General features: G+C 35.0%; 1 protein-coding gene across 3 annotated transcripts in view; it reads left to right on the top strand.

The window, feature by feature from the left end:
- The first annotated feature begins 5,202 nt into the window (after nucleotides 1-5,202).
- Fstl5 (follistatin like 5) overlaps nucleotides 5,203-27,412 on the top strand; it is a 527,925-nt gene continuing 505,715 nt past the window's right edge. For 2 of the 3 annotated variants that reach the window (XM_028754930.1, XM_028754929.1), the window contains exon 1: nucleotides 5,224-5,349. In XM_028754930.1, the coding sequence (XP_028610763.1) occupies nucleotides 5,224-5,349 (126 nt within the window). Of the gene's footprint in view, nucleotides 5,350-27,412 lie in introns of all 3 variants that reach the window. The other variant, XM_028754928.1, reaches the window with a different exon arrangement.

The raw sequence follows: 27,412 nt of genomic DNA, 5'->3' as shown, positions 1-27,412 counted from the left end.
GCTTCTTTGACAACACTGTAAAGTGGTCAGCTGCTAGTGTTCAGTGTCTGCTACCAGCTGCCATTTTTGTAGCACTCTTGGGCTATGTCCAGGAACAGAAGCAGAGGTAGGTGGACTCAAGTCTTACCATCAGAGGCACATATGTATGCTTCCTGTGTAGCTCTGACTGGCGTAGGACTACCTATGTTGACTAGATTGACTTAGTCTAATTTTGGCAATCTTCCAGCTTCTGCCTTCTGAATATTTGGAGTATCAAGTTCCTCGGTATTAAAAAGTATAATCTTATTAAATCTAGTTAGGCTGAAAATTTTTAGATGCATATATGCATTTTCTATCAGTTAAGAATGAGGTATTCTTATGTTTCTGCATAAGTGGAGAGGTTACAGAATGCCACAGGGCTATCACTGTATCATATGATCTTGGTTGGTATTTTATTAACATGCTCTTTAATGTTCCCAATGTGCAGCAAAACAATTGCCAATTAACTGTTAAGTTTAACAGGTTGTCAGAAGTTACTATGGTAAAGCATTCAATCATGAGATTGATTTCTGCCCATTTACAATTTCTAATACTCCCTGTGGAGATGAATTAACTTTGGAGGATGTAATTTTACCCTAAAGTGCAGTGCGATGATCCTGATTGCTTTCTGAGTTCTCATTAAGATGATGTACTAATTATTCTTCTGGTTGCTGTGACAAAGCACCTCAAAAATGAAAAGAAAAAAAACCTTAAGGAAAGAGGAGTTTATTATGGCTCATGGTTTTCAGGTATAGTCTTTCCTGGCAGGAAGGCATGGAAGTAGCAACAGCTATTGATGTGACATAAGGAACATGAGGTGTCTGATCACATTGCGTCCAAAAGTAAATGAAAATTTTCAAGGTACAAGCAGTCTGCACCCAGATTCTTTGCCAAAACATAACACAGATGGCCTCAATCCATGTTCCCAACTGAGTACTTGTTCCTTTCTGAAATATTGTGAGAAAACTTCTACTGTCCCCAGTCCTGTTACGCTCTATTTACAGCTATCTGCCTATGGGCATTCTACCCTATGACTCTAAAAGTTTCTGCATTTCTTTTGCATTTTACATCCTATGGTCCATGAAACCCAGGGTCAAGCTTATCACAGCAGTGACTCCATTTCTTGGTCTTTCTCTCTTCCCCTCCTCTCCCTCTTCTTCCTCCTCCCTCCTTCTTGATTCTCTTATACTTCCTCTTTTTCTTCTTCCTCTTCCTTCTCCTCCTCCTCTTCTTCCTTTTGTACTAGTTGCTTTTCTCATTAGTGTCACAAAATGTCTGACCAATACAACTTAACAAGAAAGATCTATTTTGGTTTATGCAAAAGTGGTACAATTCATCATAATGGAGAAACCTGACTAGAACAGTCCCTACTGTGTTGACAGAAGCACGAATTATCTGACAATATATATTCAGGAAGCAGTGAGAGGCAAGGATGGTGCTCAACTCACTTTCTCCTTTTCATTGAGTCTGAAACCCTATTACCTGGTGCATGGCTGGCTTCTCTCTTTACTTAAACATTTTTGCAAAAACCCTCATGAACCTGCCCAGAGTATATTCAACGAAGTTGCCAATTCTGATTCATCCATATGGAGAATCCATCTCTTTATTTACTTGGCTTTTTATAGCATTAATTTATTCAATAATTTTATTAGTGATATGAAAAATATTCAATATACACAAAATATCTATACACAAAAAGGTAAATGGATAAACAACCTTTGCGTTGCCTTCTCATAGTTCAGTCTACATGGATAAGATCAAATTTTATCTGTTAATCAAAACTGTAGTTCTCCCAATAAAGAAGTAATTGACTTTTAATATTAATGCTGTCTATCCCTGTCCATGGTGCTGAGGTAAAGAACTCTAGCCATCAATCTTTTTTTTTTTTTTTTTCTTTTGGTTTTTTGAGACAGGGTTTCTCTGTGTAGCCTGGCTGTCCTGGAACTCAATCTGTAGACCAGGCTGGTCTCGAACTCAGAAATCTACCTGCCTCTGCCTTCCAAGTGCTGGGATTAAAGGCGTGTGCCACCACTGCCCAGCGCCATCAATCTTTTGATGAGACGAATCTTATTTAAAATTTTTGGCATAACTCTTCAATAAGATTTTGGACTTGAGAAATCATGTTTTCATCAATAAAATAATCATAATAAATTTTATGAAAGCTGTAGATTGAATATGAAAAATAGGTTTCACAGTCATATGCCAATTACTGATGAGGTTTATACATCATTGGATCATGTTTTATTTGTGATAATGTCTTAAAACATTCCTTAAAAAACCTAAAATGTATAGAAATGATGTATACAGAGATACATTATATATTATTGTCTCTTTTTCACAAGCTACAAGCTTATATTGTAGGTTATAGTACTGAACACTGTAGACAGTTATAACACAAGGATAAATATATATATATATGAACGTGGAAAAGTCCAACTAAAAGATACACCAGATTAAAAAGCAGACCAGTTTCATGAGACACTCATCATAAATTGATCTTGGAAAACTGGAAGATGTATGGGTGAGACAGTGAGTGGGTGATAAACAAACGTGAAAACCCTTTTAGGTTTCATGGTATGGAGAGTTGGCCATCACAAAACAGATGGTATTTTTTTTGAGTTTCTGTTGTTGTTTTGGTTTTGATTTTTTTATAAGACAAATAAAGAACATGAAATTGGGTGATTGAGAAAGATTGAGAAATAAGGGTTAGGGGAGACAAAATAAAATGGTCAAAATATTCTTCTGTATGAAAATTTTTAGGTTAAAAGTAGTATGTTTAAAATACAGGTACACTGTGAAGCTGTACTAAGTACTTTCTAAAATAATGGTAAACGTATGTATATTAAATATATACCAACAATTTTGTTATTTATAGACATTATCAATTAGAATGATCAGATCAACTGTGCTATTTTTTATTGTGATTGGCAGCACAATAGCCATTTATATAGCAGTATATACTATTATCACAAGAATAAGAAGAATGTCATAAACTATAGCATGACTGCTGTGACAGAGCTGGACATAGTGTTCTTTCAGTTTCAGTTGCAACGTTTTTACACAGGACTGTGCTTGACTCCAAACATACATGCTTACTTACTGATAATGAGCTTCCAGTGAAATTTAAAGAAACATTTCTTATTTCCTGTCATTTGACACTTAAAATCATTATAGGATAATGCTATTTTATCCATGTGTGTATAATTTTACATACCTAATGTAAATGATGTTTGATACAATGTACTAAATAAATTAAATTGTAATCCTGTGTGTGTGTGTGTGTGTGTGTACATACATGTAGATATACATACAAAGAAGAGAGTAAAAGAGCACAACTGGAGAGGTTGGAAGAGGATAGAGGAGGGTGAACTTAATGGGCTCCTTTAGGCAATGTCTACCCTTATCTCACCTAGTCTTTATGAGACATGGCTTTTACACTTTTCTCCTTCACCCACTTGGTTAAGTACAGTATAAGTATTGTGGCAACTCTCTATATCCCAGTTTATTTCTTCTCAACCATCTGTTCTCTCTTATATTTAGAACATTCCATCCAGTGTCTCATAAACAAATATTTATCCCTGAAAGTATGATTAAACTGTGTATCTAAATGAATGAAGAGTTTATAAATAGTTTACAAAAATTGGATTTACAAAGGCATTCTTTGTGGATACTTAGATTATTCATTATATAATTCATCAGAATGAGAGAAAAGAGATCAATGGAAAGGAAAATATATAGTTTCCTCCTTCGGCTATTCCATAAATTGTAGCAGCAGTGCAGATAGTAGTTGCATTTCACATTCTCTGACAGAAAAGATAACTACCTTTCCTTATCTTTGGAGTGCAAGAAGGGAGTATTTTTTAAAACTTAGTTTGTTGTGTAATTACTAGGTGTCACATATTTTGCTAGGTCCAGGTGGTATAATGCTAAAAGTATGAAAAGAAAAACAAAATTATTTCTTTATGAAGGTTGGAGACGACAAACACATGATCTGCTAGAAATGATTAGTATTTTTCAAGGATTATACCAGTAATATGTAATTACAAGTAAATGCTGTCAAATAAAGGGAAATTGACATATATGAATGAGTAATTATTTGGGAGTGGTATTACGGGGTGTTGTGTTACTTGTTCATTCAAGACATGAACAAATATCTATGTGTTCAAAATAGTGTACCAACGACATGCACTTAAAATTTCTCTCAAGCCTAGCTTCGTGAACCAATGAGTGTATTGAGTTGAGAAGTCGCTTACAGGAGCATGGATACATGCCTTGTAAAACATGTTCTATGTATATTTATTCTTTTGTAACATACACAGTCTTGGTTATGAATGAAGAAGTTAAAAATTGTCTTGATGGAGAGGTGAGAGAAGCCATGGAAAAGTGGCAGAAAAAGAAAATAGATAAAATTATTTTTATCTTTCTAATGCTTTCAGAAAATTCAGAAGGTAGAGGATACACTATATATTAAACTGAGTTATTTCAATATTTGTAGATGTAAAAAATAGTTGAGAAGAGTTTACAATACACTGCAGCTCAATTAATTGCTTTAAGTCCTTGTGAGGTTATTTGTACCACTGATTTAAATACGAAGACAAAAATCCTCTTCTATGTTAATTAGCAAGGAAGTATCCTGATAGAAGAGACTAAATGAAATTCAGTTTTATTAAAAAATGTAAGCTTGCTGTATGTTTGAAAGGTGGTTGATGTTTCCCTCAAGTCTTTATCCCATTTTGTATCTTCTCTGTTTGATTCGAAATATAAAATACTATAAATATCAAAGGTCATTAGTGTAAAATTATCTGCTATCATCAACCTAATATGTATTTTTAAAATAATATTGGGAAAATTATAACTTAATAAACCTGATCTGTGTAAGTTATGCCTAACTATATTGTTTGTACCATAGAAAATTATCTTATGAGATTCTAACAAGTTCTTAACAGAAAGCTGAAATTATATAGATTCTTAAAGATTTAATCATCAAATATATTTTAAAAAGAGTTCAATAATTATAAGTATATTTACAATTATGTTATGCACAAATATTTAGAGTAGTAGTTATGATCACAAGCTAGTCAGCTTTGAATCAATGTATGAGGATTTTTCAGTGATAATGAAAAATTTCAATATATGTCTTTATCAAATAATGTGTTTTCTCTAATTTTTCAAAATTCTAATTTTGGCAGGTGAAAATCAATAATGATGTTTAAGTGCTGCTCAGCCATTTTGATTCTTGGATTCATCTTTCTGGAGTCTGAAGGGAGGCCAACAAAAGAATCTGGATATGGCCTTAAATCCTATCAACCTCTCACAAGATTACGACATAAGGTATGGCCAAGTTGTCTGTGTGCTCCACGTGGCTTACATTTGTGAACTAAGAGATCAGGTATAAGCTTAGAAACACTCTCTTCTCAGCATGCTCTCAACAATTTTCATTTTATATTACATAAAGCTTTAAAAATAGGAAATAGCAGCAACTGAAAGATTAAAGTTTGGTGAATAAAATACTATTTTTCTGAGGAAGATATGTATTCTGGATCTAAAACATAGTGCACTAGGTTGGAAGTGAAGAGATGGATTAGTGTTTAAGAGTGCATATTGTTGTTACATAGGACCTGAGTTTGGTTTTTAGTTAATTGAGCAGCTCACAACCACTTGCTATTCCAGCTTCAGAGGACCTAAAATACTATTCTGGATTCTATGGCACTTGCACACACATGTCTATAAACCTACAGGCTCACACATTCATATATACATAATTTAAAAATAAAATTATTTGTTAAAAACTATTGCTATTAAGTTCCCCTTGAGTATTCATAATGATTTATACACCGAAAGTTAAGGCTGAGTTAGCCAGTTAATTTCTATTACTTTCATATATATCTTAGAATATTTTAATCTGCAAATTGTTAGTTTCTATAAATTCCTACAAAGATATATATGCACACACATACATGTTGGCAATGGAGAAATCCAGTTCATGTAGAAATTATTGAATGTTTTCATTTATTCAAAAGCTGTTAAATTTTAGGTCCCTGAATATAGAAATGAAAAGTGTTTTGAAGCAAATACTTTTACACTTTCAACTTTTCAACCTTAAAATGAACAGCAGTTTGTTTTATGATACCACATATCTAGTACATTTTAATTGTGGGGTGGATCCTTGCTTTAACATTATATTCCAAGATCAGAAAAATTAAGTGTTGCATTTCCTGGTACTGTGTACATATTCAATACTGATGGACTAAATCTGTGGTAGAGAATTGGTGGATAGAATACTTAAATATATTTCACTAGGTTTCTACAAAATACATGTCCACAGGTTTGTGCATCATTGTGAACATTTTGAGAAAACTTTCAGTTAAATTTACATGTTAAAATATCAATATACTTATTTAGGTAATTTAATAGATTTTTAAAGAAAAGATATAATTAAATGAAATAAGTTTGAGAAGAATATAAACCCTCAAGAATTGCTATATCTTAATATTTGCATCATTGTATGCCTATTTCTATATCACTTGAAATAATATATGATTGTTGATATATAAAACACAGGGCAGAAATTATCATGAAAATGCATCACTTTTAAACAGCTTTCTGTGGCTTTATGATTAAGCTACCAAAGGTAACTAGTGAGGATGTGTATGTATGTAAGCCTGTATGTTCTTGTGTGTGTGTGTGTGTGTGTGTGTGTGTGTGTAAGTGGTTATTTAAGAAGAGAGAAAAGGCTAAACTGAGCAAGCAATGGGAAGCAAGACAGTAACAATTATCTTTTCATAGTTTTTGCTCTGGTACCTGTCTCCAGTCTCCAGTTTTCAGTTACTAGTTCCTGCCATGAGTTTCCTCAAGGTACAACTGCAATTGGAACAAGCAAGCCAAATAACACCCAAGTTGCTTTTGGTCATGCTGTTCATCAGAGCAAAGAAAGCAAATAAAGACAATGTTCATTTTGAGACAGAAATAGGACTAATTTGTCAGTACATGTTGAAACGATACGATATGAACAAACGCATACATATTTCACCATCTGCAGCTGTATGTATCAAAAATGTCATTAAAATTCATTTGTCTGTATCTTGCAGTAAAAATGAGTAACAATAAAATTGCCATGCTAATTATAGAAATCTTAATTATACTCTACAAATGTATGTCTGAGGAAGAGCTGATTGTGTGTTTTACTAATGTGTTTATCCCACTACATTTATGCAACTTCATCTGAGGCAATTCATTAGCACGCAGGAGCTGTAAAACACAACTACTAAATCCAAAGCCCACAAAGTTCTGCTCTTATTTATTACGTTTTAAAATGTACACATGGTGTGCTGTTGCACAAGCTGCTTTCCGATAAACTGTCATTGGATGGTGGTGTAGCCTGGGACACAGCTCTTCCTGCTTCTTTGGATGATGTTATTCAAATTCAGAAGCTTCCGTGTGACGCATGTAAAGTAGCCTCCATGTGAGCAAGAGACTGCAACAGTCCTTATCAACAGGACAGGAAAAGTGGGAAGGTAGGGTAGACAATGGGAGGCTCACCCTAAATTTAAAGATAATGATCATAAAGCAGCGTGACTCTGACCTGAGTGAGACATGTCTCCTTTTAAGATTGTTCCCTCTGCTTCCCATAAAGCAAATTAACTGTATTTTCATATTTTCTGAATTGAGTATCTACTGATGGTGGCTTTACTTATTTTAGAATAACCTTTAGTAGAGAATCACTAGGAAAAAGATAGAAATCATCTTGAATACAGATGATCTTGTTATCAGAAATATGAATTTTAATCACAGTACAATAATTATTGATTCTCATGTGCATTGTGAAGAATTTCTAAATTTTGACACATTGGTAGCATGGGTGAATGAATGCAACTGGAGTAGTACATGTCACCAAATGTAACTGTCACTAGATATATATTATCATGGAGCTATCACTCCACTTAATCCCTTATGTTAGGTCCTTTAATTTTATGGGCATGCTCATGGATGACATGGCTTTATTATTCCTTCATAGGTAAGGAAATATGATTTCATGGGTGTTTAGAATTTGTTTATTGAAATGTCATCCAAAATTGTAAAGTAGAATTTTAAAATAGAGTCTAAGAAAATCTAATACATGTTTAAAATTAAATGAGTGTTTTCATAGGTTTTTGAACTTTGTGATATGCATTTACAACTTTGTCTACACACATGTCTACACACCTTGTGAAATTTTTAAAAATGGGCTCGTATGTTTTATTGTATTGATTCATTTTACTTTTAATATGTGAATGCTTTGGCTGCATGTATTTATGCTCATCCCTTGCCTGTATGTTTCCCATGGGGTTCAGAAGAGGATTTTTAACCCTCCAGAGCTGGAGTCACAGATGGTTATAAATCACCATGTGGCCACTTGGAATAGAGTATGAGTTGTTCAGAAGAGCAACAAGTCCTTTTAACTGCTGAGCCATCTCTGCAGCCTGATAGGTATTCATCTATGTTATCCTTTCTTGCCAGATACCTCTCTCATCTACCTCTTCACTTTTTTTCCATTGCTTTCCTTTCTTCACCCCCCCCCAGGTGCCTTTTCATGGTCAACATGTGCATTACAATACGTGGTTGTATTATAATGGTGAATTTCTGTAAAAAGTGACAGAGTAGATACACCAGAGTTATGCAAGTTTAAATATGCTTGCCTGCTATTCTGACCTCTTGTTGTCCTCCAGTTTCATTACTAGTTCTTTAAACTATAAATTTCTCATTTCCAGTGCTTGGGTGGTTTAAAATTTCCATGACAACCCTTAAACAGATGAATCAATCAAGTATAAAAAGGAAAATAGAAACACTGGAGACATATGGCACTTTCCTAGAAAAGTTACAAATATTTTGCACTATCAATCCTTTGATCTTTCCATCCCATGAACGTGTAGGACCTTTTAACCCAGCAGTGTGGCTAGTAGCAATGATCTTTTATTGACTGCTGAATAAAAGTCTTATCTGCTTGCTTAGTTGCCTCTCTGTAGTCACTTGCCCTCTTCAAGTAGGCTAAAGAAAAAAAAAACTTGTGGATAAAACCTGCTAATATTGTGGCCTGTGAGTGAGGAACAGAAGAGCATGAAATGTATTTGAATGAATGTTTTATAATAACTGAAAAATCTTCCAGAATTCTCATTTGCCCTATAGAGTAGCCAATGATAACCATTTAATAATCCAGCCTGTCCCAAAACCTTGGTGAGTGATATATCCTGTTAATTAGGGTGTTGTGGAACATGGAATGGAAAGAAGTTCTTTTTTATGTGAAATCATTGAATTAGGGTTTTTTTTTTTGTTATCTCCATGTGCTTCCAACTGCTCATCACAGATAAGACAAAACTAGAACTCTCCCCTCTCTCTCCCTCCCTCCCTCTGTTCCTCACTTCCATTCCCCTGGCTCTCTCTCTTGGGTGGTGAGGACTCCTTGTTTCATTTTCTTTTTTGGCTTTTCCTGATATTCATTTCTCCCATATTTCTGTTTTCCTCCTACTAATCCCTCAACTATAATTTCTAACAAGTTAGCCTTCTTTTATCTGGATAGCCTGTTGTATGCATGCACCGACATTTCCAAATATTAACAAGCACTTTACTTGTCTACCTGTTAATGTTCCTCCTTGCTTTGGTACCTGTCTTTGTTAGTACCTGTCTTTGCCTCTCCTACAGTGCTGATCACTCTGCTATACTGTATTGGCTTAGAGAAGACTGTATGAGGACAGTACAAGTGTTTCTAATGGCATCACTTAAAGCCCTTGAAGTGTTTGTATCTTCCTTTGAGAAGAGTGTCAAGTCCAGCTAACATAGCAAATTGAAGTTGATCTATGATATTTTCTTTTCTGAAATAGAAGTATTTGTCTGTGAGGATCATTTTGTGAATGAAGCAGAGTGTGAGAAATTTAATCATTCATGATAGTGTAGCTGTTCAGAATGACACAATATAATTCAAAGAACTGATTTGTGAGATATGACTTTCTTTTCCTTTCTGTTTCTTCTGTATTAACACTGCGGCATAATGGAAAACAGCAGGAGAGAAACACAGAGAAAGAGATAAACATTAAAAGAACCTCAGACTCTCAGTGCACAGAGACAGAGAACTTCAAACAACTCAAGACCTTTATTTTCTAACAGGAAGACTAGTGGCAAGTCCTAGAAATTACCGTGCTGCTAGTAGGAAGTTTCAGAGAGATTATTAAAATGCTAAGTGGTTTTTTCTGAGGTCAAGAAACAATTTGGACTACCCCTTGAAAGAAAATCTCTGGGTAGGGTCAAGAGGGGTTAAAATTTTTCTGTGAAGAATTAGTTAACTAAATTTTAAAAAGCATTCTAATTAAAAAGTATGGGCACATTTCTTCCATGCATATTAAGAAGGTTGAATATGGTTACATTTTAGATTTGTTTCAAATAAATACCTTGCATTTGAAAAATTTGGATCTTTTAAAAACATTCCCCACAAAGAAATTAATCCCTGTATAAACTAATGCTGCCTCCATGCAATCTTCTGATTATGCAAGAACTGAGTATTCGGTTATATACTAAAGTACAATAATAAATCCACAACCTTTATTGACAGAAATAATGAATCTTAGAAATACCGTGAGTTTTCACAATAATTTGTTTTTTATACAGAACAAGCAGATTGTCATGAGTTCTAGGCCATCCTGGGCTATAAAGTGATTTTCAGGCCATGTTAAGCTATAGTGTGAAACATTTGTCAAGCTCGTAAGTGAGAAAATTTCTTTTCATTATTTAAAAGACCATGGCAACACTGGCTCAGCTAAGTGTTTTGCAAAATTTTGGCCAGACATGATGAGCAACTTGGAAATCTGATATATGATGCCCTAGCCATACCAATAGTATTAATATATTTTATTTATTTATAAGGGGTAGATCACAAGAGTTTCTACCACATAAACATATACATAGAAAATGTATACATCAAATATGCATCAAAAGTGTTGAATATGTGAGTAATGGTATCTTTACTAACTTAGTATTAATGACTGTTTCACTATATATGTGTATATGAGATACCTAGTCATGGTCTTTAAGTGCACAAAATTTTTGGTAAGCATGTCAATAAAATGAAGAAAAGGAACATATAAAATAGAAACCTTTTAAGAAATGTGTTTTCCTTGAATTATTGATAGGTTTGGATAATTTTGAGTCTTATTAATCTCATGAAAAAAGATGAGCAGAGATGTTATTGCTGAATTCTTCTGAGGTCCTTGATTCTCTTTGTCTTCCAAACACTGTGAGACCAGAGAAAGATGTACTAAGCTCAGTTCAATGAGTAAATCTGAACATTATCAAAAATCAGGAAAGGGCTGAAGTTCTTAATAATCATTTTTATACCAAATGATGATATTTTTTAGGATGCATAGTTTCACAAGTAGTAATAAAAGCCGTAATCTTCAGGGCTAGAAACAAAGCACAATCCAATGATCATAGCAATAATAGTAAACATAGTATCAACATTTGGACTATATTATGATTCCACACTATATGATGATCCAGCGTTGTTAGGTCAGATTCTGAGGTGGGAAATGAATGATTAATTAAAGAGACTATTAAAGGAACCCATAACACTTACTGTATTCTTCAATACAGTCATGAAGTTCTAATCAGTCTGCATTGCAGTATCTTCAATAGACCTATGGCTTCTTTTCTAGGAATCTCATTTGCTTATGAACATGCTTAGCATGTAATCCACAGTAAGTGATGATCAGTCTCTGGCTCAGCTCATAACATTTGTAGGGTCACAAAAGGCCATGATCAGATGGTATTCCAAAAAATACTGAGATACTACCTGGAACATAACACAAGTCAAAAGTAACAATTAGTATATCTGTTTAAATAAAGTGCTGTGTGAGAAAAGTTGACTTAAAAACCAAGTGTATGGCTCCAGCTTAACTCCCCCTCCTGCCCAGGAAAAATTCTCTTAAAATCTTCAAGAATATGGCATGTTGTGTTAATGTTTGGAAGTGTTGTTTATTACTTCTAACCAAAGTTTTTTGTTCCTTTGACTAAAATCACTTTACTTAACCCAAACAACCACAGAGATATCTGGAGTATGAAATTCTCAAGATAAGGTTCTTTGACAGAAAATCACCTTTCGTTCTTTGGGAGTGAATTCTCAAGGCATTTTGCAGAATGGGGCTTCTCTTACCTCTGTTTTCATATTAGAAGATGTTACTTAAAGCTTTAAGTATATGTGACATGAAAAATAATGCTTTCACTTGAAAAATTCAACTATTGAAATGAAATACATGTGACAAATTATTATTCTATTTATTCCAAATTAATATAAAACTAGAAATGTAGTCAAATGAAATAAATTATATATCAAGTACAATTAAACTTGCTTTATAGGATTCCAGTAAAGCATATATAAAGTTTGGGTGCAGATAAGAATTCTGTTTCACACAAATATGCATTTTTCTAAACACCCGAGGTACAATTCTGTCTATGCTTATTACATGTATGTCTACCTACAGTGTATGACATTTTCTACTATCAGAGCTCACTCACAATTTTCTGTGGGAAAAATGAAGCAAAACCATATTGGAAACTCATCACATCTGAATCTATTTAATTGATCACATTTCAATACCACATATTTAGAAAACAGATACTTTAAGTAGTGTGTGTGCATATGTGTGTGTGTGTGTGTGTATAAAACATATAAGAAAGAAGTACTCTGATGTACAATAAATATACACTTACCTGATTTTTAAAATTAGTATAGTTTCAAGTTGGCATTTGCAGTTGTTTCTTCAATGTTATTTTTACTTACTTTTATTTAGAATTGAACTTTCTTGTATTTAGAGTTATAACACTAAATAGAAAGCATGTTGTTTTCTGGAGTCTAACTTCTTGAGTTCTTTGTATATTTTGGATATTAGCTCTCTATTGGCTGTAGGGTTTGTGAAAATCTTTTTGCAGTTTGTAGGTTGCTGTTTTGTCTTATTGAAAGCATCCTTTGCCTTACAGAAGCTTTTCAATTTCATGAGGTTCCATTTATCAATTGTTGATCATGGAGCCTCAGCCATTGGTGATCTGTTCAGGAAATTTTCCCATGTGACACTGTATTCAAGGTTATATTCAACTTTCTCTTCTATTACATTCAGCATATCTGGTTTTATGTTGATCCATTTGTACTTGAACTTTGTACAAGGTGATAAATATGGATCAATTTGACTTCTTCTATAGGCAGACTGCCAGTTAGACCAGCAACATTTGTTGAAGATGCTTACTTTTTTCCACTGTATGGTTTTAGCTTCTTTGTCAAAGATCATCTGTCCATAGGGTGTATGGGTTTATTTCTGGCTCTTCTATTGCACTGATGGATCTGTCTGTCTCTGTACAAATACCATGCAGTTTTTATCACTATTGTTTTGTAGTATGGGTTGAGGTCCAGGATAGTGATTTCCCTTGGAAGTTCATTTATTCTTGAGAATTGTTTTTGCTATTTTTTGCTGTTTTATTTGTTATTCCATATGAAGTTGAGAATTGTGCTTTCTAACTCTATGAAGAATTGAGTTGGAATTTTGATGTGGATTGCATTGAATCTGTAGATTACTTTTTGGTAAGATAGCTGTTTTCACTATGTTAATCATATCAGTCAAAGAACATGGAAGATTTTTCCATCTTTCGAGATCTTCTTTGATTTTTTTTCTTCAGGGAATTGAAAATCTTGTTATACAGATCTTTCACTTGCTTGGTTTAGAGTTACACCAAGATAATATATATTATTTGTGAGTATTGTAAAGGGTGTTGTTTCTCTAATTTCTTTCTCAGCTCATTTATCTTTTCTATAGAGGAAGGCTACTGATTTGTTTGAGTTAACTTTTTATCCAACAGCTTTCCTGAACTTGCTTATCAGCTGTAGGAATAGAATCTAGAAAACCAAATAACCCAAATAAAAAATGGGCTGTAGAGCTAAACAGAGAGTTCTCAACAGAGGAATCTTCAATCTGAGATGAATCTAAAGAAATGTTTAAAATCCTTAGTCATTAGCGAAATGCAAATCAAAATGACCCAATAAGAATGGCTAAGCTCAAAAACTTAGAAGATAGCAGATGCTGGAGAGGATGTAGAGAAAGACAAACATTGTTTTATTGCTAGTGGGATTGCAAACTGGTACAACAACTCTTTCAGTTCCTCACATCTGGAAATAGTTACACCTGAGGACTCAGTTATACATCTCCCGGGCATATACCTAAAAAATGCTCTACCAAATTACAAGGACACACTCTCAACTATGATTATAGCAGCCATATTTGTAATAGCCAGAAGCTGGAAATAACCCAGATGTCCCTCAGCCAAAGCATGGAAAATGTGGCTCATTTATGTAATAGAATATTATTCAGCTATAAAAATGAGGCCATCACAAATTTTGCAGACAGATGGATAGAACTAGAAAATATCATCCAGAGTGAGGTAACACAGACCCCAAAAGACATACATAGTATGTACTCACTGGTAACTGGATAGTAGTCAAAATGTTCTAAGTACTCACAGACCATATGAAGCTTAACAAGAAAGAATACCCAAGTGTTGATGCTTCCATTCCACTTAGAAGGGGGAACAAAATAATTATTATGGGAGGCAGAGGGAAGGAGGGACATTGGTTGTAGAAGGGAAGAGGAAGGAAACTAAGGGGTAAGATTAGATATTATGGGAGACAGGAGAGAAGCTCAGAGGGCCTGGAGAATGAAAAGATATATGCAGCAGTGTGGGGTGGGGGACAGGGCACGGGAACCATTAGAAAGTCCTCGACACCAGCAATATGACAGACTCCCAGGACCCAATGGGGAAGCCATTAACTGAAATGCCCAACAGTGGGGAGCTGGAACCCGAAGAGACCACTTCCAGTACATAGACATGGCCCCCATTTGAAGGATGATTCCACCCACCCATTTCAAAATTTTTGTCCCAGAATTGTGCATCTAAAAGAAATTCAGAGACAAATAATGGAACAGAGGCTGAAGGAAAGGCTACCCAGATACTGCCCCAACTTGGGATTCATCACATGCCCAGGTACCAAACCCAGACATTATTGCTGCTACTATGTTGTGATTAGTGACTGTAGCCTACCAGTACCTAACTGAGACAGATGCAGATACTTTTAGCCAACCATTGGACAGAGGAAGGTCTGAAGGAGCTGAAAGGGTTTCCAACTGCATAGAAAGAAAAATAATATTAACTAACTGGACCCCTCAAAGTTCCCATGGACTAAGCCACTAACCAAAGAGCATACATGGGCTTAACTAGCCTGAGTGGGAGGGGATGTACTTGGTCCTGTGAAGGCTGGAGGCTTCAGAGATGGCAGATGCTAGATGGGTGAGATGGGAGTGGGTAAGTGGGTGGGGTAGCATCTTCTTAGAGGTGAAAGGGAGGAAAGATGAGGTGGAGGGCTTGTGGAGGGGGTATGGGAAGTTGGACAACATTTGAAATGTAAATAAATAAAACAATTGATAAAAAATAAGATTAATAAAGTGGTTTTGTATACATATACAAACATATATACATGGTTCTCTCTCTCTCTCTCTCTCTCTCACACACACACACACACACACACACACACACTCACAATTTCACACTCTGAAGTTAGGATAATAAAGGGTTGGGAATTCACATACTTTGTTGAATGTGACATAAGGAGGTGCTGTGCACATGAAAATAGAATGCATGCTTCTCAACTTTCTCTTGTGTTCAACATTCTAGCCTCCAGTAAAACATTTTTCTGGCATGTATCCTTTTACCAGTTAAAAGCATATTTATTTATTTTTGCATCACATATATATTAAGAGCCTAATGAATATATAGCACTGAACAAAAGATTCCATATTGAATTTTCCAGAACATACCCTAATTCATCATATGATTGAAGCAAACTTATCAAATGACTGAAAACATAATTCAATGAAAATATGATTCAATATATATTGAAACGTGTAATAAGGAAAGTGTCTCCTAGGGGAGCCAGCACAAAGTTTATTTTTTAGTTAGCTGTCTACAGGAAATTAATGAGGCAATTAGCTGTGCAAACAGGCTTAGATTAAAGGTGTTGAGCTTAAGGATTTTGACTGAGGATGTATTTGTCAGCTGTGCGGATTAAACACCAGGCCCTCTTCACCTAAGGTGCTGTCAGCCATTATGATAAAGATGTCCAATAACAGATGTCTATTTTAATAGGCAGTCAGTTTAAAATTTGCTCAAAAAAAACCCTTAGACGCATTATTTGTTTCTCTTTTCTTTTTATCAGTTTTTTAGTAATACATTTTAATTATTAGGGTCATTGTAGGTTAAACAACAAAATAATATGACAGTACATAGATTCCCATATGTTCGCATTTCTGCATAGATGGCCTTTCTCTGTTATATGGTGACACATTGTTACAGTCATCCAATGGTGCTTGATTTTCATCCAAAGCCTGCAGTTTGCAAAACAATTCATTTGTGGCTCTAGATTGAAACTAAATGAGGCTTTGATAAGTGTGAGGCAACATGAATAGCATATTTCAATAACCTAAACTTCTGTACTGAGTTCATTTACTCCTTCTTAATAATTCATAATTTTCCTTCTATATAAATGGAATCACACAGTAATTAGGCTAAAGGTACTGGCTTCTCTCACATAGTGATGTGCATTCAAGACTTAATCAAATAATACTCCATGGTCTGCATGTAAAATTTATATATGCATCCACCTGCTGAGGGAAACTTTGTTGGTTCAGGTCATGAAGTATGTGTGTGTGTGTGTGTGTTTGACAGAGAGAGAGAGAGAGAGAGAGAGAGAGAGAGAGAGAGAGAGAGAGATTTAGTGTCTTTGTCTAGCTTCTATAGCCTTCATATATGCACATGTTAATTTGTTTGGGAATGATTTAATGTACTATCTCTGTGCACAATCATTGTATTGCATTTAATTCTTTATCCAAGATCTTGTCTTAGTTGGAAAACTGTCATATGTTTCAATTGTGTGGTGACAGACCTGAAGAGCTAAACTGTTGACAATGACCTGCTAGGTTCATTATGCTCCAGTAATAATAGAAATAAGACTATGTTGAAGGCAACTGACAACATAAGTAAATAACAATTGTCACTCAACAGAAGAATAAATTAGAAGCACAGGTGGGAGAAATTAACAATGGATTAAATATTTGATGTCCCAATCAATACAAGTGAAAACTACCCAAATATGACAGAGATTAAGTTAATTTTTATGTTTGTTTGGTATTGTTGGGTTTGAAATCACTTTAATTTTCTTAGATTCTTAGTTGATTTTTCAATTCAGGGAAATTTGATTAGAAAAAATTTATGAGGTTAAATATCTTCCAAGAAATGTCAACACTTCTAAAATGGTGTTACCAAGGCACTCAGTTTATTAGAGAGAATAGTTTTCCACAGTAAGGTCTAATTTTATCAGTTATATTGCCTCGTTCCTGAAATAAAATAACCAGATAAAAGCTATTTAGAGCATGGAGGGTTTACATCTATGTCCAGGCATAAAGCCTAGAGTGTGTAGCAGCTGGTCTGCAATCAGGAAGTAAGGAGGTGTGAATTCTAGTGTTCAGTGCTTTCTCTCTTTCTTTTTATTTTTAATTTAGTTTACTTTTTTCTTATTCACGTTACATCCTGTTCATAGTTCCCTCCCTATCACTGTCCACACAGTTCTTCTCCCATGTCCCTCCTGTTCTGCTCTGAGTGGGTGGGGGCCACCTGGGTATTCCCTGACCCTGACACTTCAAGTCTCTGTGAGGCTAGGTGCCTCCTCTCCCATTGAGGACAGACAATGCAGTCCAGCTAGAAGAGCATCCCACTGACAGGCAACAGCTTTGGGGACAGCCCCCATTCTAGTTGTTCAGGATCCACATGAAGAGCAAGCTGCTCATCTGCTACATGCGCACCTGGAGGCCTAGGTCAAGCCTGTGCATGTTCTTTGGTTAGTGGTATGTTCTCAGAGCCCCAAGGGTTCCAGCTTAGTTGATTCTCTTGGTCTTCCTATGGAGGTTTTATCCCCTTATGGGCCACAATCCTTCCTGTACTTCCATAAAAGTTCCCATGTTCCATCCACTATTTGCCTGTGGGTGTTCTTATCTGTTTTAGTCAGCTGCCAGGTGACAGAGGCCACCTTGTTCCTGTCTGCAAGTATAACAGAGTATTAACAGTATAGGGATTGGTGCTTGCCAATGAGATGGGTTTCAAGTTGGGCCAATATTGGTTGGCCATTCCCTCAGATTTTGCTTCATCTCCCATGTCTGCATTTTTTTTTTTTTTTTGTATACAGGATAATTTGGGTTTGAAAGTTTTTTGGGTGAGTTTGTGTCTCTATCCCTCCACTGGGGTTTCTTGCTGGCTACATGCGATGACCTCTTCAGGTTCCATACCCTAATGTAGTGAGTCACAGCTAAGGTCACCCCCATTGATAATTGGATTCCTCCCTTATCCTAGATCTCTTGTCCTGGAGATCTCCTTACCCCTGTCTATTACAGATTTCCATTCATCTTCATAGCCATCTAGCCATTTCTTTCTGTCTTTCCCAACAGCTGATCCTGAAACCCCCATTCCCTTCCCCATCCACTTTCCCACTTATTCCCTTTCTCCATCTACCACTTATGACTACTTTACTCTCCTTTGTCAGTATGATTCAAGCTACCTTGCTTGTTCCTTTCTTCTTGTTTAGCATCTTTGGGTCTGTGAACTGTAGCATGGTCCCTGTATTTTATGGCTAATATTCACTTATGAGAGAGTACATTCCATGTCCTTTTGTGAGTGGGCTACCTCACTCAGAATATTTTCAAGTTCCATCAGTTTACCTACAAAATTCACAATGTCTTTCTTTTTAATAACTGAACAGTATTCCATTGTATAGACATTTTCTTTCTTTTTGTTTCCTTCCTTCTTTCTTTCTTTCCTTCCTTCCTCCCTCCCTCCCTCCCTCCCTCCCCCCCCCCCCCCCCCCCCCCCCCCCCCTCTCTCTCTCTCTCTCTCTCTCTCTCTCTCTCTCTCTCTCTCTCCATTTGTTATTTTCTTATATTTTAAACATTATCCCACTTCCCTGACTCCCCTCTGCAAACCCCCATCGTATCCTCTATCCCCTTTGTCTCTAAGAGAATGCTCCATTTATTCTTCAGTTTAGTGACATCTAGGTTGTTTCTAGTTTCTGGTTACTACAAATAAAGCTGTTATTAACACAATTGAACAAGTGTCTTTGTGGTATGTTGGAACATCTTTTGGGTATGTCCATCAGTTTGTAGTTCAGTCTTGGGGTAGAATGATTCCCAGTTTTCTGAGAACCCACCAAATTCATTTCCAAAGTCATTCTACAAGTTTGCACTCACACCACCAATGAAGAAGTGTTCCTCTTGCTTCACATCTTTGGCAACATGTGCTATTCTTGAATTTTGAATCTTAGCCATTCTGGGTGTAAGATGAAATCTCAGAGTTAATTTGATTTGAGTTTCCCAGATGACCAAGGACTTTGAACATTTTGTTAAGTACTTCTTAGCCATTTGAGAGTCATTTATTGAAAATTCTCAGTTTAGTTCTGTACCCCATTTTTAATTGGTTCATTTTGGTTGTTGCTGTCTAGTTTCTTGTGTTATTTATAAGTTCTAGATGTTAGCTTTCTGTCAGATATAGGGATGGTGAAAATCATTTCCCAATCTGTAGGCTACAAATTTGACCTATTGATAGTGTCCCTAGCTTTACAGAAGTGTTACAGTTTCATGAGACCACATTTATCAATTGTTGATATTAGCGCTTGAGCCATTGTTGTTCTCTTCAGGAAATTTTCTACTGTACCAATGCATTCAAGGGAATTTCCCCTTTGTCTTCCATGAGATTTATTATATCTAGTTTTACGTTGAGGTCTTTGGTCCACTTGGACTTGAGGTTTGTGCAGGGTGATGAATATGGATCTATCTTTATTCTTTTACATGTATATATGCAGTTAGTCCAGCACCATTTGTTGAAAATATTTTCATTTTTCCATTGTATGGTTTTGGCTTCTTTGTCAAAATCAAGTGTCCATCGGTTTGTGAGTTTATTTCTGGATCTTGGATTCCATTGATCAATGTGCTTATTTCCAGGTCATGGGTTTTTTTCTTTTTTTTCCTTTTTCTGCTTTTTTCTTTTTTCTTTTTTCTTTTTTTCTATTTTTTCTTCTTTTCTTTCATTCTTTTTCTTTCCTTTTTTTTTTTTTTATTAATCACTATTGTTCTGTAGTACAGCTTGAGGTCAGGGATTGTGATTCTTCCCAAGGTTCTTTTATTGTTCATCATTGTTTTGGCTATCCAGTGTTTTTTTCTTTTTCTTTTTTATTTTGTTTTTCCATATGAAGTTGAGACTTGCTCTTTCTTCCTCTGTGAAGAATTGAGTTGGAATTTTGATGGATATTATACTGAATCTGTAGATTGCATTTGGTAAGATGGCCATCTTCACTATGTTAATCCTACCTATCCATGAGCATAGGAGATCTTTCCATATTCTGAAATCTTCTTCAATTTCTTTCTTCAGGGACTTGAAGTTCTTGTCATACAGACCTTTACTTGCTTGGTTAGAGTTACACTAAGATATTTTATGTCATTTGTGGGTATTGTAAAGGTTGTTGTTTCCCTAATTTCTTTCATGGCCTATGTATCATTTGTCTAAAGAGCTACTGATTTCTTCCGACTTCATTTAACCAAATCTTCATATTGCCTTACAGGTATGTCCAGGGGTTTGTCTCCTAGATGATGCTTGATCCTGCTGGGCTGATATTTAATGTAAACCACCACCATATTGGCAAATACTGCAAAAATACAACATTAAAGCCAATTCTAGTAAAAATTAATAATAATGGACAGCTTGTTTAAACTAATTTTAAAAGAGTATAAATGTGTGCTCAATGGTCATTGCTGGGTTTACTCCCAGCACTTTAAAAAAATAAATCAAGCTTTTAAAATGAATATGAACTCCCATACTGAAAGTCTCTTTTCTATAGACTAATGGAAAATTTGGAAATTTTGGTATTTACATTATGTAAAAATAGATGTATTTGAAGAAATATTTGGAAAAATATTTTATAATATTAGGTAGAATTAAGAAATCAGGTAAACACACATGTGGATTGGCTTATTTATACTTCTTGTCTAAAATCATTTTCATTGTAAGTAAAAATAATAAGTTGGTTTATAGTGTCCACTGGTAAGGTTTACTCAAGAGTACCAGTACTGTTAACCATATATGTTACATACAATCTGGCTTTAAGGATAGATTATTAGCTCTTTCAACAATATCTGTGGATTTATCACACAGAAAAATGATCTTTGTCCTTGCAGGCCACATTTCTACCATTCCTTCCTATAGGGATTTAAGGGCTTACTTGAGTAGGAGACAGAAACCAAAGTTCTATGGTGTTGAGCTTTTTGCCTATCTCTTGTGGTCCTTAAATTTCCATATCCTTCACTCCTGGCTAAAAGTGTTATTCAAAAGCTCAGAACACTTGTAAAATGTAAACAATACCTTGCTAGAGTTGTCTTAAGTCATTAATAGAGTGCTGGGGTGTATGTATTGACATAATCTCAGAATAGCAGGAACAGCAGTAACATAACAGTGGTTTCTTGGTAGCTTATGTGATTGCTACTGGAACTGAATATATCTCATTGATACAGAAATTTCACTGTGATTCTATTTAGTGTGTATGTGTGTTTCTGTGTTTGTACTTCAATGTATGAATGACAATACTGTGATTCTGAGTTATCCAGCACCACTTCATGTGTCATGCTTTACACTAAAGAAAATAACAATAGAAACTCTCTGAGAAGTTTGCTTAAGATATGTTAACAATGATCAGCAAAGTAGAATATTGCTATCATATTTAATATATTCTTATACAAATATCCCCAAAGACCAGTGCCTCTTATGTTTTCTAAGGAAGTGGAGGCATATAATGTAGGAGCATTAGTTAGCTATTATTGATGGCAGAATCTCTCTGTTTGTACTATTTGTCCATTATATAAAACTGAGGTTTTTTTTATCTTATTCCTCATATGGAAAGTATCCACATTATTATACCTGATTGGAAATTTTTTTTTAATCTTAGTAACTATAATTCAGGTTCCCTTGCCTATAGACAATTTCAAAATCTATAAACCAACTAATCACCAAATGTGCTATTGCAGATCTTAATTTCATTAATTGAGGTAGATTTTTATAGCTTCAGTTAAGGAAACTACCATTATCATATTACATTTAGACAGACTTTGAATTTGAATGTATTTCCATTCTTAAGATTCTCTTATTCAAACTTTGGTTTGACTAGCTTCCTTCATGCTGAAATATAACAGTGTTACTAAGATGAATGTAAATATCAGAGCTCTGCAAAATCAGAATATTTTCAACATGAGTACAATGTGTGTTCAACTGCAGATTCACTCTGTGTACACTGATGAATTAAGATTTTATGGATGTGAATATTCATTTTTCCATGATTAGCAAGATATTAGTTTCAAATATTAAAACAGTCATCACCACATCCACAAGGTTCATCTTAATATTGGAATGTTGTTTGCCCACTGACATTTAAACAGCTTGCCAAATATATTTGACTCAATTTTTAAACTACTGAACATTACTAAAATATTTTCATTTATATTATATATAGCAGTGTTATAGTTTTCTTCAATAGAATATTTTTGTTGAATATACAGGAATGAAATGTTTTGCACTTTGAAAGAATAAAAAACATCTATAGCTCTCAGGTTGACAAAACAGTGGGAAACTAAAATGAAGTTCCCCAGGCAAAGAACATTTGTAGTAAAGTATAAAAACTACCCATAATTTAGCATTAAATGTGTAATAATAAAAATGTGTAACAATAAATATTATTGCCTGAGACTCTATCAATTTTCAAAATGTTCCCATGGAGACATGTGCTTTAATGCTTAAAATAATAATATCACACATTACATGTCTACTATACTATAACTGAGAGCTTTAGAAATAACCACATACCGTTCATATCGTCATCGTTATTTGAAAGAAAAAATATCCAACTAGTTCCAGATTCATGTTTGAGCATTGAAGTAAGATTTAGATTTAAATAGAAAAAAGAATGCACAAGAGATAGAGCAGAGTTTCAGAGTACCCAGGACTTGTCCAGAAGTTAGAGGTTTAACTCTCAGCAACCACATGGCAGCTCACAATCATTTATAACTCCAAAACCAGAAGATTTGACAAATCTGATTTCCAAAGACACCTACACGCATACTTCACACACAAAATTACCCATAATTAGAAATAGAGGAAACACATCTTTTAAAAGAGACTCAAGCAACAATCAAGCCCTAGGCAAGGTGTACACTTCTCCACCATCAACCCTCAGTTTCCTCTCTTATCTACTATGATTTGCCAGTTTGCCAGGTTATAATGGAGTTTTCTATCAGTGAGGCAAGTTCTGTCAGTCTTTGACACCAGATCTTCAGTCTTTCCATTCCTTCAACTCTTCTTGGAGAAAAGTTAAATCCCTTGAGATCTATTGTTTTAGTCAATTTCATAGTCCAGGTAGGAGCAGCACAAATCTTTAGAATATCTTTTCTCCTGACAGAGCGATGAAAGCTTGGAATCCCAGCTTGGATATTATTTGATTAGACACAATTGATTAAATAATTTCCATTATGTAAGAAAGAACAGTAAACATAGAAGAGAGAGAGAGAGAGAAACAGAGAGAGAGAGAGAGAAACAGAGAACAGAGAAACAGAGACATAAAGAGAAAAACAGAGAGAGATAGAGGGAGAGAGACAGAGGCAGCGGCCAGAGTTAATTAATATTAACTTAGTGTTAATATTAGAACAGATACCACAGTTAATATGAGGCCAAGAAGAGCAATCCATGTGAGGCAGAGGAGAGAGAGAGAGAGAGAAAGAGAGAGAGAGAGAGAGAGAGAGAGAGAGAGAGAGAGAGAGAGAGAACAGAGAAACAGAGACACAAAGGGAAAAACAGAGAGAGATAGAGGGAGAGAGACAGAGGCAGCAGCAGAATGAGAGATGACATTAATATGGAGATAGGAACAATAAGATAAAAATGCCAGTACATATATTTTATGTAACACGTTTCAGTATTTTGTTTGTTTATTTTTAGTTTGGATCTTTAGGTTAACGACTACTTGTAGCACTCATTGTGTCAACTTGACACAAACTAGATTCGTTTGGGAGTAGAGAACCCTAAATAAGGCCTGCTTTCATCAAATTGACATGTGAGCATCCCCGAGGGATAATTTACTAACTAATGATTGATGTGTGAAGACCTATCCCATGGTGGGCTGTGCCACCTCTGGGCAGGTGGTCATGGATTAAATAAGAAAACAAACTGAGAAAGTCTAGGAAAGGCATTATTCTGCAACCTCTGCTTCAGGCAGGAGCTTCCTGCCTCCAGGTTTCTGTTCCAATTTCCCTTAATGATGGACTGTGCAGTCAAAAATCTACAGGCAACTGAGTGAAGCTGGAAGCCAATGAGGTGGTTGTCCCTGGGTAGAGCACACAAATTAGTTGTGCAGTGCCAAGCAGTGAGCCCTAAAACCATACATATTTGTATCATTATATGATCTTTACAAGTCATATTTAAAAAATATAACTGCCTATATAAATACATATATACATGCAATAGTAATTATTGAAAAAAAGAAGCCCTGAGTTTGAAGGAGAGCAGGAGGTATATATGGGAGAGGGTTGGAAGGAGGAAAGGGAAGGAAGAAATATACGATTAACTTACAGTTTCAAAAATCAACAAAAAAAATCAAGCAAAATAAATCCCTATTTTCCTCAGATTGTGCTTGTTCATAGTTTATTACAACAAATTGCAAGCTTGTTCTCAAAAAAGATAATTTCAGGTCAGATTTAGCCCAGGTCATCTTGAGTCTTTATCTAAAGAGCATAGTGTCTTCAGAAATAGGGACTTACCTTTCATCAACCTACATGAAGAAACCAAGAACAACAGGAATAGTTTACAATACTTTTGGAGTCTCTTGCAAAATCCCTGACCAACAACTCAAAAGGAGGATTTTCACCCATGCTGTGGCGTTTTACTGTAAGATAGTCTATAGCCCATAGGAAGCATTGTTAGCTCAGATAGAAAAGTATAATTTAAAATATGTATGTAAGAACGAACCTAGAAGTACTGTATGGAATTTTAAGTATATAGATAATTATAAGATACCTTATGTTTTTCATACACCCTAGCTGTTATTTAACCTTCCTTTTCAGCATTAATTTCTTAATACCTTCCTATCTAAAGTCCCTTCCAGTTTTTTCAGTTTCCCCCTCAATCTTCCACTCCTGTTGTTCTATTTCACTTTTCTGATTTCTGCAGTTACTTCAGGTTTAAATACCCACATATAAAGATTCGGGAATAGACATGGAGATGAGAGGCAGCTTATGTGTCTTTCTGCCTCTGGGTTACGTTATTCAATATGATCTTTTCAATTTTAATTAATTTACCTAAAAATTTATTTTTTTCTTACTGATGAGTGGTGTTTCATAGTGGATATGTATCATGTTAAAGGACATTTAGGTTGTTTCCATCCTTAGTCATTGTGAATGAGCAACAACCAACATGACTGAGGAAGTTTCTACACAGTAGCATGTGGATTGCTCAGATTAAATGCCAAGGAATGTTATATTTGGGTCAACTGTTAGTTTTATTTATCTTTTAAACATTCTACACCTTCATTTCCAGAGTGTCTGCACTAGTTTATAATACTATCAACATTGAGTGTGTGTTCCCTCTCTACCAAAGGTTATTTCCAGCATTTGTTTTTGGTTGAATTGATGTTTTTTCCATTTTGTTTAGAACAAGATGAAGTACAAAATTTCCTTTTGATTTGCGTTCCCTGATTGCTAGGGATGAAGCAATCTCTTGGCTCTGGCCACCTCTATCCTTATCAAGAAATATTGGTTTGTGTATGTTCCATACTGTTTTTTTATTGGATACAATATTTTAGAACTATTTATATTATGGGAATTTTTCTTTGTCTTTCAACTATGGCAGATAGTTTTACTTTGCACATTAGTCCCTTGGTATTTTAGGGCTTGGAATATTTTACACCATGATCATCTGGATTTCAAGGTTTTCATTGACAAACCAGCTGTTCTCATAATTTTTATATGTGACTTCCTTTTTTACAACTTACATCTTCAATACTCTGTTTTATTCTGTTTACTATTTTACCGATGGTATGCCATAGTGAGTTTCTTACCTGGTCTTGTCTATTTGGTGTTTTATCTGATTCTTTTGTCTGTATGGTTATGTCTTAGTTTGTCAAAGGTTTATTCTGTCTTGCTGATGATTTTATCTATGCCATTAATTTGAGATTCTTCTCCTCCATCTATGTCTATACTTGGAAGATCTTGTCTTACATTTCTTGAATGTTCTTTTACTGTGTTTTAAATTTCTTTCTTTTTTTAAATTTTCATTGAAATTAGATTATTCTCATAAAATAGATCCTAACCACAGCTTACCTTTTCTCTTTTACTTTCATAATATTTATTTATTTTGTCTAGATCACCTATGTTATCTTCCAGTTCTGATATTCTACCTTCTCCTATCTTTAGTCTACTTGTAAGTCCTTCCCTTGCTGTTTCTAGTTGAGTTATTAGTGTTTTATCAGTTACAACCCCAGCTTGAGCTCTCTTCATTGTTTCTATCTCTTGACTGGATTCTATTTTCTAATTATAGAATGCCTTCATTATGTCCAAAAGCCTGATATTTAAGGCTTTCCTGAACATCACTCAGGCAGTTCATATTCATTCTCTTTAAATTAATTAACTTACTTTCTTGAAATTTTTAAATTGAAAATAGATTCATCTCTCATACAATAATTTCAAACCATAGTTTCTCTTCCCTCTGCTCCTTCCAGCTCTTCCACTATCTCTTCTCTCCCCCAGATCTATTTACCCACCATTTCCTTTCAGAGAAGAAGAGGCCTTAAGAGATGATGGTCACACAGGACAAAAGAAGGCATAATAAGACAAGGCAAAAGCACTCATATTGAGGCTGAACAAAGGAACCAAATAAGAGGAAAAGTTTCCCAAGAGCAGGCAAAGAGTGATTTTTGAAACTCCATGAATTCATGAAGCTCATGAATGTTGTTTTAGGTTCTGTGTCCTATGCTCAGTTAGATAGATCTTTTTGGTGAATATTTCTACTGGAATGGAATAATTCTTTTTCACAGGGAATATATTCTTGATCTTTAATATTCTTGTGTCTTCAATGAGATTTGGGCCTGTGATTGTTATTTCTCTGGGTGAGTAGGTTGGGGTAGAATACAGGATGTGTAGTCATGTCAATCTTAAGATTTAATATGGCTTAGGAAGTATGAGATCAGCTTGATAGAGAGGCTGGGCTG

The sequence above is a fragment of the Grammomys surdaster genome, unplaced genomic scaffold, assembly GCF_004785775.1.
Source record: "Grammomys surdaster isolate TR1022 unplaced genomic scaffold, NIH_TR_1.0 126039, whole genome shotgun sequence".
Classification (NCBI taxonomy): Eukaryota; Metazoa; Chordata; class Mammalia; order Rodentia; family Muridae; genus Grammomys; species Grammomys surdaster.
The sequence above is the reverse complement of the archived record's forward strand: the minus strand, read 5'-3'. Positions and strand labels throughout refer to the sequence as shown.